Raw genomic sequence first — 15,544 nt, 5'->3', positions numbered from 1 at the left:
ATAAGCTCTAACGGCAAAGCTAAACGTTTTCTATGCCTATTCATTTCGTCCAATGACCCTTGTAAAAACTAAAGTCTAAATGCATTGCCCAATCTAAAACGTAATTAATTAACACTTCACCGTATAAACCTTCGTATGATTTTAATTTTGTTTTCGTTTGAATGCAGAACCGTAAATAATTGAAGTGAAATCAGAATTATTTCATTACAGTATATTCGTTTACTACGAGTATTACTACCAATATTGTATGTTCCCACATACAATGTTGGTTCAAATATTGGATTAAAATTGTCGTTAACAGATAAAAAACATTTTTTGATCAAGAAAACTATCATGAAGTGTGTGCACATTGGCTAAGAGGCAACGATTATACATAAACATTTAAAAAATATTTTATTGAAATAATCAGTATTTACACATAAATTTTAGCCTTGAATCCCAAACTAGAGTTTGATAAGTAGGTACAAAGTTATAATTATGTGATATAATTTGTTTGTTATCGTATTGCGACTTACAAAGAATAGTCAAAACAATACTTGAAAATGATTCTAAACATTGACACACACACATTGTGTATTATTAGACTATTAATGTAGTAAACTTTATTCAATTTAGGCCTCAACTTGAGATGTAAATTTTTCGCGACTTAAAAAATTACAATAAGCACTTCCAAAATCTACAGTGCAATTGCATAATAAAATTGAATGTAATGAATTTAGACAAATTAAATAAATATATTATAATTATATAAATACAAGAAATATATCACCTAGAAAAAATAGGAAATGTTGTTGTACTTTTATAGTAAGCCTTATAGACATAAACTAAAATATTGACCGTACTGAAGTGACGATGAAAGCAAATTTATACCTTATTTCGGTCAACACTGATCTTATTGGACGCGTAAATTATAATTCGCATCTCGTAAGTAAGTATGGCGTCGATTTGATTGAAACGGGCATGGGGTCAGCTAACTGACAAGTCATGCAATATAATTATAGAATCTCTATCTCATTTAGACATTGGCCAACCGTGAATAGGATCTATAGGTTCATAAAGTAAGTACTCTAAAGTACCTATTTGATTGAACTGTGTTTTCATGTACATTGCAAGTTTATTTAACATTTTATTGAACTTTATACTTCAGCTAGACGCATAGTCTAACCGACAATGCACTTTAAGTGCAATATCCGAGGACTACTAGTTAAACTCTAGCTTTGTTGTAATTTGAATGTTATTTCGCTAAGTGTGGATTAACATGCAATTATAAAATAGTTCCTAAATATTAGTTACCAATTTAATCTTAAAGTTGTGTCTACAGTAATCATGCTCGTCTCGTGTTGACAACTAACGTTGATCTTCCATAATATTTAATTTAATATCATTAAAAATAATAATAGAATTTACAAAAAATCTGCTCGAGACTTTGTTCTGAACAGATTTGTGACTCTCCTGTTGCAAACACAGGCCACTGAGGGTATCAGATTTGCGCGAATTTTAAGCCCAATCGAGCAAGTCAATGCCGCATATACACCTCTTCAAAAGAGGTCGATCGAGCTGAGAAAATGATAAATTTTAAATCCATTTAAAACTATTTCACTGGTGTTCAGTAAAGTATCAGAAAACAAACAGTTATCTTTAGAAATTTCCCAACATAATCTCTAAATGTTCCAGGAAAGTGAGTATTCCCCTAGAAAATACCAGTAGAAAAATAAAATGTAATTATTTAATATTTATTTGAAGAACTTTTTGATTTATATAATGCACTCGATTAATTCGAATTTTTGATTTCCTAGAGAACAATACGTGCTTAAAAGGAAACACTGCAGAACCAATTCCTCTAGACGATTATTTCCTATAAGTAATTTAACAAGCTAGAAATTAAATTGTAAAAGAAATATGCAAATTGAGAGATACCGTGTAATAAATTATTGTATTAATGCTAACGTTAAAAATAGTGTCAATAATTGTCGTTGTAAATAATTTCTTAAACGATAAAAAAGTCTGTTTTCCGTCTATTAACTATTTTCACAAGCTTATCTTAAATGATGAGATCTAGTTTCGGTCTTTCAGACGACTATTTCGCACAAATGATTCTTTTCGATCAGAGAGAGCTGCGACGGCCAGCCATCGGTCCCTTCCGACACCATTTCAGAGATGTCGTAAAATCGAAAGTTTATTGTAAAACCTTTGCCATACTATCGCTCTTCATACATATATACAGAAAATCATATAAGAACAGAATTTTTCTACGGTATTATATACGATTTTTTTATGATACACAATGGATTTTATTTTCTCCTACGCATATGTCATGATAACATGATAAATAAATTTTGTCCTAATTATCATTAATACAAATTAAACTGTCTTTGTGCTAGTATATTAAAATCGTTAAAAGATGTAACGCCGTACTATTTTATTGAATCTCATAAGATTATTTTTCAAAGTCATATTTGTACATTTTCTAATATTTACAAAGTAAAATAAATAATAAACAATTTTAAAAATAAATAATTACATTTTTCATGTATTCGTAAATTTAATAAAATAAGTAAATACAAGTATAACTATCCGATACAAAGTTCACTTTTGAAAATCGACGTGACTTACATCAGCGAATGTCAATAGAATGATTGAAAAAGATATTGAACTTCGGTTTGATCACAATCACACCTTATGGTAAGTGCTGATCCAGTGTAAAATGGAACGCGCTTGCGGTTGCGTAGAATATGCCCATTCACTATTTGGCCATAAACGATAGTCTATGAATTTGTTAGCAATCTATGTATCAAAGGTAAAGCATAAAATGAAATAGTGTGCCTATCGATCAATCAATGTTCTTAGAATATTATGAACAGCAGCTCAGAAAATATTTACATTAATTTACATACATTTTCTTGATAAGTAAGCGAGAGTTGACGACAATAGTTAAAGGAGTCCTATTAGAACATTAACAATTATTTTTATTTTTTTTTATTAAGTAATTAATATAAAATTGCTTAATGTTTATAATTTGTAAGTAATAACATACACGACTACAAAAAAATCTTGTCAAGTTTTTTTTGTGGATAGGCATTTAATTGTAACTCCTTTGCTTCCAATCTGAAATATATTCTAGTTTCGCTGTATGAAGTTTATTATCCGGTTATTGTAGTTAAACCGGGTCCTATTAATAATATTTCAGCGCAAACAATGGAATAAGCAAACTGAGTAAAATAGGCTTACTTAAATAATATATTGTATAAGTATATATATTAAATGATCTGATTTAAATTCATTTCACATAACTATAAAAGGAGTCTAAAATTGTTGAAGGTAAAAATACATTGCGGTAAGTTAAATTTTGTGTAATCGTTGGCAAAACTTCAGTGCGGTTAAAAACCTTCGCAATAATCATGCCGCAAATAAATACAGAAGGGATTAGTGCAGTGGGCTGTAATGTTGAACAAAGGGGTAGAGTAGAAGTGACCGGGCAGTCGCCCACGCAGACAATGCACTGTGCAGCGCGGTCAAGTTCGGTAATTCAGAGGCAGCGGGCCGCGACTGTGTCTATAACGACCGGTGTATGACCTACCCGACCTAGCAATTTTAACCTCTTATTACCTTTTCAGTTAAAGTATACATTAACATATCGTTTCTAAGAATTTGCGTGAGAAATGTTTATAAGGTGGGTTAATTGCATTATTTTGTGTCTTCTTTCGAATGTCAAATCACTGACGACAAAAGGAAAGAAATCAATGTTTAACTAAAAATCGCCTTAACGTCATTTATAAGGCCTTTTTAAGGCCGTTTTAGATTTATTACATTATTATATTAAAAAATTAAAACTAGTATTATATTTTTATAACGTCTCCTGATACTCAGGTTTAATATAAATGGTAAGGTAATATAATCATAATTAACACTCAAATATGATTTTAGATTTGATTGATTAAAAGTCTGTCAAAATAAATACTTCTATATCTAAGATTTATCGTAGTTTAATTCAATTAAATTCCAATATGTACGTGTACGAAACCTTGTAACCAGCCATTGTTGCGCATGTTCAAAGATCATTATGCAAAACGAATAGCAGGCGTAAATAACGTTTCTAATTATTGTCATTGTAAAACAATACGATTCGATACAAAGTAAATACGAACATTATAATGTCAACGCGACAATCCAGTTCTGCGGGGAATAAAAGTTACGTCTGTTGTTTGTTATTTGTTGCTTTTACGTAAGTTGAAAATATTCTCTACATTGGCAATAACGAGAAATAAGACACATCGAGATGTTCGGTCGCCATAAAGTCATTTCGAATCGCGGAAGGGACAAATTTTTAAATTCATAAAAATAAATAGGTTATATAGTCTGGCTCCCACGTCGTTCGTCGGAACGACTGCTGCTCGTTATTCCTGTTTAGACCATATCTAATTCACGACGTGCGACGGGAGCCAGATTGTCGCGATGTGCCAACGAGGAAATGTGAAAAGTTCGCGAGTTATCCGATATCTGCCGCACATCTGCTTAGAGAACGTGCCAGAGAGACTATTGTATATGTGATGAGATGACACTTATAAGTCTGGTCTGGTCTACTCGCCCGATTGCGATACTTGACATTGTTTTTAAATTACACAAACGTTTTCATATTTATTAAGCCTGCTATATAAGTACAATCACCGTTTTTGTTTGCGGTGAAACAAATCGTAAAATGAAATGACTATTTCTTATTGAAATATGATGTTAATACTTTAAATAGAAATGGAAATTAATAACATTTGTTTCATTTGTTATCATATTTTCAGATCTTTCAGACCTTATCAAAAGTAACAATTTTATAATTTAAAACATTTTCTGCTCCCAAAAATGCCTTTGAAAGTTCACCCGGCGGACACAAAAAAATATAATAGTTAAATTTTATAAAAGCATTTATGTTTGTAGATGAAAATATATATTTACACATTATATATCAATACTATATAATATATTGAATATCACTGACGTAAAGTCACAATTACATAAGAGTTAAATTTATCTAACGATACAATAAGTACCTCAAGCGAAATATGATTTATTCGAAAATAAATTGAAAATTTAACAATTTGTAAGACCTATAATGAATACTGATAATGAGTTAACGGGTGGACAACATTCAGCATATTGGTTCAAGTTTTTGTTAAATACCTGATACACATGGTTGAAATACTTGTTAAGAAAAAACGTCTCGTCTGGACTAAATTACCTTATACAGCCAAAGGTATTTATTACGCGAAAGCGACATCATTCATTTTGGTTAAGCCGAGTGTAATTGAACTCCTGTAGTTGTTTTAATAAACGATTCCGTTTAATTTATTATACACTAGACTATGCCTTGAGCTTTTCGTCCCGTGGGTCTATATGCTGAACTGATGCTGCATAACCACGACCCGAGGCTAAGCAAGCTATAAATAGAATCCTGCTATAACGTATAACTTGTCATATATTTAATTTAACACATGTTCTATTTATAACATTTAATAATTTTACTTAAAGCATATAATAGTCTTTATGTACAGTTCTATCTAGAGATATAATTCGCATACGATATCATTGAATTTTTATTATTTCGAACTGTCGCTTCTAATTCCCTTCAAACAGTTTAATATTGGCAAATGTAAGTAATGTGGAGGTCGTAAAATTCTAAAAAACGATTTGTAGTTGTTTGAAGAAGCTAAATATATGAAACAGCAACAGCTGAATGTAGAGCAGTTAAAAAAATCTCGTCGTATATTTCAATTCTTACTCATAATGGTTTTTTATATACATTAACCTTCGCATTGGATTCCACTCGTTCGCATTTAAATTGTTATCAGTGTCAAATATAAATTATTCATTATAACCCAATTTGTATAAAAAACGATATAATAGTCTTTGTGTCTGTGTCTACTCGTAAACACTTCGCTCGCACAAGCTTGAGTGTCGTGATAAGTAATAGATCAGGCTAATACACTTGATTGGAGGAATTAAGTGGGAATATAATTTAGAACTGACTGAACCAGTCTTAGTTCCTGAGTCAGCTCCAATTTGTCCACCCACCGTAAGATACATTTTGCAATTGAGTAGATTGTTCGCTTATGTTAGTTTCCTTTTTAGAGACAAAGAACTCCTCTATAGCTCCGTCAAACCAGTATATTCTGTGACCATACTTGAAAATTATTGCAAATTATTGTGGTTTAGTATGATAACACTGTGTAGTATATATACCTAATTATAATTTAATCAAAATATATGTAATAATAAATTATTTTTATGAAGATATATAAAAATTTAATTGTACTTTACTTACATACTCTGTTATAAAAATGGTGGAAAAGAGTAATTTTTGAGCTTCTTGCCGAATCTTCTCGGTAGAATCTACTTTCAGAACCGGTTACATTTACTGCAACACTGTAATATGACGATTCACAAAAGTGATTTTATGAGCCTACTTGAATATGATTTTTTACATAGATGAACTTAGATGGATGTTACTTACTTGTGAAACTAAATTATAAAATTTTAACATGGGTGGTGGAAAAACATACTCTCGTGTATAATAATAATAAAACATAACACGTGCAAAGTAAATAAAATATAATAATTTTATATTCTGCACGTCACATTATCTAATCTGATCTTATCTGAAAAATATCTATAACTACAATTATTTGGTGCGCTACGAATCATACCTTAAACGGGTCGATTGAATGCAGTTAAGAAATGAGTGGAATCCGCGAGTATAATCACAATTTCCTGCAATACTCTCTCAGTGCGTATCTACACTGTGAAACGAAGGCTTCCTCACAATTTTAAGTGCATGGCTTATAACTTATAGTTTTATCTAGATTTTGTTTATACATAAATGAACAATATAAGTATTTAGTAACTTGTCAGTTACTTTCATGCAATTTAATTTTAATTAAAGTAGCAACATTGACATACCAATTTGTATAATACACATTTATACATTTTAACACTAATGTAAGTTAAATAATTATGGAAAAACTGTTTAATTTGATTATACAAACTGTGATTTAATATGTTGCTAATTTCGCTTTTTCTACACGTTTGACGGATTGAGTCACATGCGCTTTGGACACGAAATTACTTGAACTTTGACATCATAAACTACGAACATTTTTGCTACTGACCAATAATGTATAATATTTTCATAAAAATGTTAATAGTATAATAATACATTGTATACTAAAAGAAAAACAATATTACAAAGTAGTTTGTTTAATTGCTAAAAAGTAACTTCTACAGACGATCTAATAGGGGAAGAGGAAATATTGCTATAATAATCACAAAAGAGGTAGGTCACATGGTAGCTATTTGTAAGAAGTATTAATAAAAATATATATGTATATAAACACGTAAGTACATACTAATATGTAACTTATTTATGCGTATAATAGGCCATGAATTGGTTTAGACCTATTACCATATGTATTATAACACATTATATTAAATAAATTAATATATATTTTTTTTTATATCGTCTTTTGTAAACTGACCATGCATTTCATAGCAGGCCACTTATAATACCAAAGGAAATATTTAAAAAAAAATGTATTTTTGTTTTTTTTTTATGTAGTTGTTTTGTTTATTATGTACTCTATCATATTATCACGAGTATGAAAAATATTATGGTTTGTAATTAATAGATATACTTAATTGGTACTTATCAACACTATCTTTTGTATTTATAGTATATAAGTATCATATTATTCTGATTTCTTGTTATCCATTCACTTAATCTTTAACATCATACGTTATTTTTATTAAATATTATTTTCAATGATAAAATTAAAACATATTATTATAGATTTACTTGAAAAAGATCGCTATCGTGAATCAGTATTAGGATGTAGTGAATGTGCCAGTGGACGTGTAACAATTACTTTATTTCTAAGAAACGAAATACAAGAAAGTATAAATGCAGTGCTTTTTGCGGTGGGTGCCTTTTTATTGATGAGAATGCAGACGAGCAAATGAGCTACATAATGGTTTGTTGTCTGGTCATTTCTGACAATTAACTTTGTCAACGTCAGAAGTAGATGTTACGCATTTATTGTTAAAGCTCTGATAACAGCTGGAATTTGTCAATGCGTTCTCTGTAGTGCTAACATCTATTATAAAACTGTGAATTTACTTTTCATTACAATGATAAATTATACATACCTGAGATATTACATGATTTTTGTTAATAACTTTATTGCGCACTACGAATAGTTCTTGAATAATAGTTTTGTATTTAATTACTACTATTACTAACACTATTCCACTTATCTACTTTGAATACCTTCATTTTTATATACAACGTTACCTTACCAAATGATTCAATTCGCCTTTAGATTTTTTGTATCCTAGACCAATTATATAATGTCAGTTCCATAACAAAGTAGTTTATATATCTTTACCTATTATTCTATTGGAATAGGCTATAGATCCTTCATTGTTGGAAGAATCTCTTCACTTTTTTAATGATTCCATCAAAGTAAAAACATTCAATCTAGCTACCAAATTGACTTTATATTTAGTAAGCAATCAACAACAAATTACTTTATGTAACTGAACATTTTAAATGTCATTCTTAATTTTGTTTTTGTCAATTTAAAATAGATAGTTAAGCGGAATGGTATCCGTTTAAAGTTTCATTTACATTTCAGTATGACGTGATAATATTTGAATACAATCTTTTAATGAGTATCGAGACTACGGTACATAATTTTTTGTGATCCTTAGAATTAGAAAAAGTGATACAAAAAAGGGAATAAAAACTTCTGACGACAGCAATACTATTATAAGGAATAAATAAATTCGACACTCAGCATCTAATAAGGCTCTTTAAAAACGATAAGAACGACATTTATATGACATGTAAGAAAAAATATCACATATGTTCCAAAAAAAATTCGCCGAGGAAAATCTTTGCGAGACACATGTTTAATAACTGTAATAGTAAATGGGCATGACGTGATAAGTACATACAGATAAATAAATAATACTAAAATTTCCAATATATTAATATCAGTTTTTTATACATAATTATATTTACCATTTATACATTTACTATATATGTATGTATGAGTATGAGCTTCATTTATTTTTATCTTATTATTATGAATTTATTATATGCTTATATTGTCATTCGTAGGCGTATATTATGGTAAAGCGGCCAAAAACTGCGTTGAAATTCAAGAGCCCGACGTTAGAGGCTTTTATGTTGCCAACATAAGTTGAGTGTCTCTACTATTTGTGACTCCACTCTATTTAGTTAAATTATGTATTTAAGTATGCTCTATATGATTTCAATTATTATATATATATATATTTTGCTATATTAATATCAATATTATTGGTCTGCTTGTTTTTATGTTATATGACACATTCAAAACCAAAGGAATTGTTTCGTTAGATTTTTTTATTTTATTTCCTCCTCATTTTAATTAGCAAACCTAAATATAAATTTAGTATCAGCGTTAGAGACCCACTAAGTAGCTCTTGATACTATAAATATATTTTTATGGTAGAAATATATTCAAACTTAAATATATTGCTCAAGAGTAACATGAAAATATTATACGGACATCCCTCAATATACGAAATGTGGAATTCCCACGATCTTATAAATAACTATTGGGATATTTACATTTTTATTGTGTCCAATAACAATTTATCTTTAGAATTTGAGTATTTTTACTTATATAAAGTTGACTTTCGTGATAAAGTAGTAGACGAAATCTCCACAGTCGTGGGGGTCGCTTATTGAGTAATTGATGTTCGTCACGACTCGCTCAATCAGCAACGACTCCCGATCTAAGAAATTCGTTTTTTTAATAAGAGCTTGAATTACTTTCATCGCTTTGTGTTGATTAAATGTGGTAAGTGTACTTAACATTTTGAAATTATTCGACTATAAACTATAACTTTTCGACTTGTAGATATTATTTATGATCGTCCATGAAAACCCTTTTATATCTAGTAATAAAAAGTATCCTGCTTGCTACACAGGATAAAAGCCAAGTATTACGCTGTAAAGTTTAATGAGAATCCATTCGATGATAATAATAATCCTGGCCAATTTTGGCGGCCGTTCTCGTGGGAGAATAGCCAACTGCAGGACGTTATAGTGATTAAAATGTATACGTAAACTCAAGTGTACTTATACACTTTTATAATGATTGAGACTGCAAATCCGACATTTGTCATCTCGGAAATTGAACCCAGGATCTGCTACCATAAAGCTATCCACTAAATAGACGCATTTTTTTTTAAAACTATTGTTTTCCGATCTCTTTTGTTGAATATTCTTTAGAAGACTACGATTTCATTGTATGAACATACATCTTACATATTCTTAACGGTGTTTTTTGTTTATTAATTAATAATACTATTAATAATAAGAGCCGAGGTGGCCCAGTGGCTAGAACGCGTGCATCTTAACCGATGATTTCGGGTTCAAACCTAGGCAAGCACCACTGAAATTTCATGTGCTTAATTTGTGTTTATAATTCATCTCGTGCATCATCGTGAGGAAACCTGCATGTGTCTAATTTCAACGAAATTCTGCCACATGTGTATTCCGCCAACACGCATTGGAGCAGCGTGGTGGAATATGCTCCAAACCTTCTCCTCAAAGGGAGAGGAGGCCTTTATCCCAGCAGTGGGACATTTACGGGCTGCTAATGCTAATGCTAATAATACTATTTTGAATTTGAAAGAATAAAGACACGTGACGCATATTAGAAAGAACATTTTCCAAGCAACGAATTATTCCTTTGAATTTATCTCTAACTATATGTCTGCTGCAGACTATCAGGTGGCGGAATGATAATTCAGTGCCACCCCCGACCGAGCGAAAGCACATGTATTAGGGAATAGCTCTCGATGGTCTCGGGAATCTGCAGCTGAAAGCTCTAGTACTTTATGGCTGTGGTCAAAGCGCCGTGATTTCTTTTTCGCTAACGACTCGGGATGTTCCCGACGTTCAAGTCAATTGAATTAATTTACCAAGGCAGTATAAGGAGAGAGTACAAACATATGAAGTTTACTTTTTTTTTTTGATAAATGCAAATGCTCGTATATGTAGAATTGTAAGGATCGATTTTTCTAATTTAAAATTTAAATAGTATCTCGGTGGGACTTTGAAAGCAATAACAGTTCGAGTGGATCATCAGATTTATTTTTGCGTTGCCACCCGCGGTTTTCACTTCGTCTAATTCAGCATTTACTGTAGGGATAGTGCGGATAGAATCATAAAATGCTCTATAAAACTGCTCGTATGTCTATTCTTAAACGACCTACTTTATGAGCTCCTTTTCAGATTTGCTTCGATAGCCTTATTTGAAAAAAAATAGAAAATCTAATAATAATTTCTAAACGTTACGAAACTTTTGACAGTTGACAGCAAAATCAAGAGAAATTTTAGTCCGTTAATTTAGTTGTAGCCGTAATGGAATTTCATTCATTTAAAAAAAAAATTGCCCATGAGCACTCCGAAGGCACCCCAAGTCACGACACGGCCGGTCCTCCGCTCCAGGGAGAGTTAACCTCGTTACTTGCGGGCACGATGCGCCGACTAGATTTTGCAAGCAAGCAATGGCTCAGTAATTCATTACCCACAACCAACGCCGAGCGACTGATCATTTGTGCGCACTGCGCCCGCCGCACCACCACGTGATTACGAGCACACTCAATGGGAATAAATAGATTGCAATCTGCGCACCACAATCTCATTGAACACCGCTTTCCGTGCACATTACGACGTTTAAGTGCAGACTTTATAAATACAGATCATAGCTGCTGTATCATTTCTCAAATAATGGTTATTGTAACATTGTTATTTAAGTACAAATATTTTTTGTGGTTTTATATTTTTCTACATTTCTTGTTTTTCGTTAATTGCTGTAAATTGTAAAAACATGAAAAAAAAGAATTCACGTCGCATGCAAATGACAGTGTATCGATTTGCGGTGCAGCTCGCAATCAGTCGCATTGACACAGGCGCCGCGCGCTGCGTCGCCTCCACTGTCGCGACTACATTTTTCATCCCCCTGACATCCGCTCTGTTAGCGTCAGCGCACTCGTAATTTATGCCAATGTAACTCATGCGACGGATAGAAATAGTGCTCACGTTATTGCTGATGAAGGGTTCTATCATCTATAGAATTGACTTTTTTAGATAACATTTACTCGATTTGCATACCACTAGATATATATAGTTTAACATATCCAACAATTGTAACTACAGTAATAACATTATGTTTAAAAGACAATTCAAAGACATATATTAAATTCCAATAGATTACATATTGGCTATAAAAGGCAAGGCGGCATAAGTGCTTTCAAAAGTCATTGAATTTTACCCAAGAGTTTAAGTCTAGCTCGCAGGTACTACTTAGTCCTGTCACGTCGATTACGTCAGCCCCTGAGTGCCTACAATATTTGATAAACGCACGTACGATCGTAACTAAGATATTGGATGTTAATATAATAATAACACAATCAAATCCTCCTGACATACATGACTATTTTCTACGATAACGCGTACGTGGACAACGGTAATTTCGTGAAATATTTCAAGTGTCGTGCATAATTGGTATGACGTGTTAGATTGAGAATAAATACACAACATATCATTCATCAGGATCATTTAAAAAAAACAAGTAAAAAATAATTGATTAATATCAGTAAAAAAGAAATAATGTAACATTTTTAAACAACTTTTCGTATTATAGCTTACATAAAATTAACATTCATAACAAATAGTGTATCAAAATAATATTATAGTAGAGTATATATTATTATAATCATTTAATAACAAAACAAAGACATACATATAAGCGATGCTTTTCATTTTAACAAACTACCATGCAATGTAATCGTAACGTGATCTTTTATTATTTCTGAAATATAGCTAAACAGTCTACAATCGCATTTGAACGATTAAATATGTTATATATTCAACGAAGGTAAATGAGGACCTCTTTATCAAACGTATCAAACTCAAATAGTATTTTACTCTTTTAAAATAGTTTATCCTCTTTTTATATTTTTACTAATTGTCAACCCGCGACCGACACCAAACAGTCGCTGCTCCATCTACTTCACTCAAGCGTAAGTACTAAAGACAATAGTGTCATTATTTTAAGTGTCAGATAAAGCTATAGATGACATTTGATACCTAACTTAAACTAAAGTCCATATTAAACCGTATTTTATTTATTTTATTTATTTATTTATTGCTTTAGAAATACCATCGGCATATTCACAAATCATATTTAGGAAAAACAACAAAAGAAAACTTGTACAGTGTGATACACCATTATACAACTACATTTGTACATTTTACAACTTACATGTTAACAAAGGTAACTAAACACTACACTCAAACATTTAATAGAATCTGTGAGAATAAATTTTAAACAAAAAATATCAATACAATAGGATGACAAACAATCTTTGATAACAAAAAGGATATTATAATTATTTGACTTACCAATAACACTAATATTTTTAAATATTAAATATTAATTACTAACTAAAACAGTATCTAAATTTTTCTTAAAACGATCACTACTTAGTTCGTATATGTCGATGACATGGGAGTCAAGTTCATTGTAGGATCTCATACAACGAATTAATGACGAAAATTTTCCAACATTTGTGCGATATCTAGGAATGGCGAAGGTGCCTTTAATTGGATATCGAGGAATGGTTTTCGGAACATATAAATTTATTTGAGAAAGTAGCCTTGGACAGTCTATGGAGTTGTGAATGAGCTTGTGTAAAAACATTAAATCGTTCAGAGACCGTCGTTTCTCCAATGTATCTAGCTTAAAGTATTTTAAACGTGTCACATAGTCTGCTCGATATGGACAGCGCCTGTCTTTATATGCTAAAAATCTTGTAAAACCCTGTTGAATTTTTTCAAGGCGACTTTTATAAATTTTGTAACTTGGACTCCAAACTGGTGATGCATATTCTAAAACACTACGAATCAGGGAACGATACAACGTTATAATAGCTTGAATATTTTTAAAGTCATGACATGTTCTTTTAATAAAACCAACGAGTTTCAAGGATTTTTCTAAAATTTTGTTTATATGATTACTGAACTGTAATTTTTTGTCAATAACTACGCCCAAATCTCGGACCTCTTCAACTTCCGCTAATTCTTTATTGTTAATAGTATAGTTACATGAAATGATGTTTCTATTTTTAGTGAATCTGATATACTGACATTTATTTGCATTAAGTATCATTTTATTGTTATAGCACCACTGTTGTACGGAATTTAAATCGCGTTGCAGAAGTTCTGCATCGTGAATAGTTTTAATTGGCCTGTATAACTTTAAATCGTCAGCGAAAATTGAGCATTCACTATGACAAATGTAGTTCTCGATATCGTTTATAAATAATAAAAATAATATGGGACCGAGATGGGAACCTTGCGGGACACCAGAATGCGCTACAGATGGTTTAGACTTGAAACCGTTTATAACTACTTGTTGTAATCTATTTTTCAAGTAAGACTCTAACCAACGTAGTAAATCCCCATGTATTCCGTAATGTTTTAGTTTCTGCAATAGGATAGTGTGATCAACCTTGTCAAAAGCACTACTAAAATCAGTATAAATCGCGTCAACCTGGATACCATTATCAACGTGATTAGAGATATCTGAAATGTAACTAACTAAATTACTTACAGTTGATTTATTTTTACAGAAACCGTGTTGATTTGCCGAGATAACATTTGAACTATACTTTGTAATTATTTGGCATATAATACGCTCAAATACCTTTGCAAAATGACTTAAGATGGATATAGGTCTATAATTATCTACTAAATCTCTGTCGCCTTTCTTATATATGGGAACAACATTAGCAATTTTCCAAGCTGACGGAAATACTCCGGTTCTGAAAGATGTTTCGAAAATTAGTTTTAATGGCAGCGTAATATTGTTGTAGGTCATTTTAATAAAAATGGATGGAATTCCATCAGGACCGGCTCCTTTACTAGGGTCAATCGATTTCAAAATATTTTTAATCGAGCGTTCATCAAACTGTACAGAGCTTAAAGAAAATTGGTGGTAAGAGTTTTTAGATGAAAGAGGTAAATTGTAAAAGCTGTTACAATTATCTTGTGTAAATATGGACGCAAATTTCATTCTGAAGAGGTTACAAATTTCTTCTCCAGTTCCAAGACCTTTCAGTTATATATAGAAGGAAAATATAACAATCATTATTTTTGTATATATCAAAAAGTAAACTATTACACTGAAATATTATATAATTATGGTAGCTTCAATTTCATTCAAAAATAATTTATTATATCAATTTATATACGTATAATAATAAATTATTTAGACTAAACTTTTGGCAGAGCTCGATTATTTATGTATGTTTACAAATATAACAGATAATTTAGATCATGAAGGATATAGTGAAATAATTCCTTAATACGAATAAGGACAATTAAATAATTTCCAAATTATATAGATATATTTGTTTTAGCTTTATTATTCAAAGTTTT

The 15,544-nt window shown here is 31.0% G+C and overlaps 1 protein-coding gene across 3 annotated transcripts in view; it reads left to right on the top strand.

Annotated features, from left to right (window-relative positions):
• LOC125068037 (major facilitator superfamily domain-containing protein 12-like) overlaps positions 1–15,544 on the top strand; it is a 73,607-nt gene that overhangs the window by 28,274 nt on the left and 29,789 nt on the right. Inside the window, exon 1 of one of the 3 annotated variants that reach the window (XM_047677027.1) lies at positions 7,868–7,959. The exons of 1 other annotated variant lie outside the window; for it this stretch is intronic. In XM_047677027.1, coding sequence (XP_047532983.1) covers positions 7,943–7,959 — 17 coding nt within the window. In that variant the 5' untranslated portion in view covers positions 7,868–7,942. Of the gene's footprint in view, positions 1–7,867; positions 8,013–15,544 lie in introns of those variants that run through there. One more of the 3 variants, XM_047677036.1, reaches the window with a different exon arrangement.

This window comes from Vanessa atalanta, chromosome 1, assembly GCF_905147765.1.
Source record: "Vanessa atalanta chromosome 1, ilVanAtal1.2, whole genome shotgun sequence".
Taxonomy (NCBI): domain Eukaryota; kingdom Metazoa; phylum Arthropoda; class Insecta; order Lepidoptera; family Nymphalidae; genus Vanessa; species Vanessa atalanta.
Note: the sequence above shows the minus strand (reverse complement) of the source record. Positions and strands in the feature narration are given on the sequence as shown.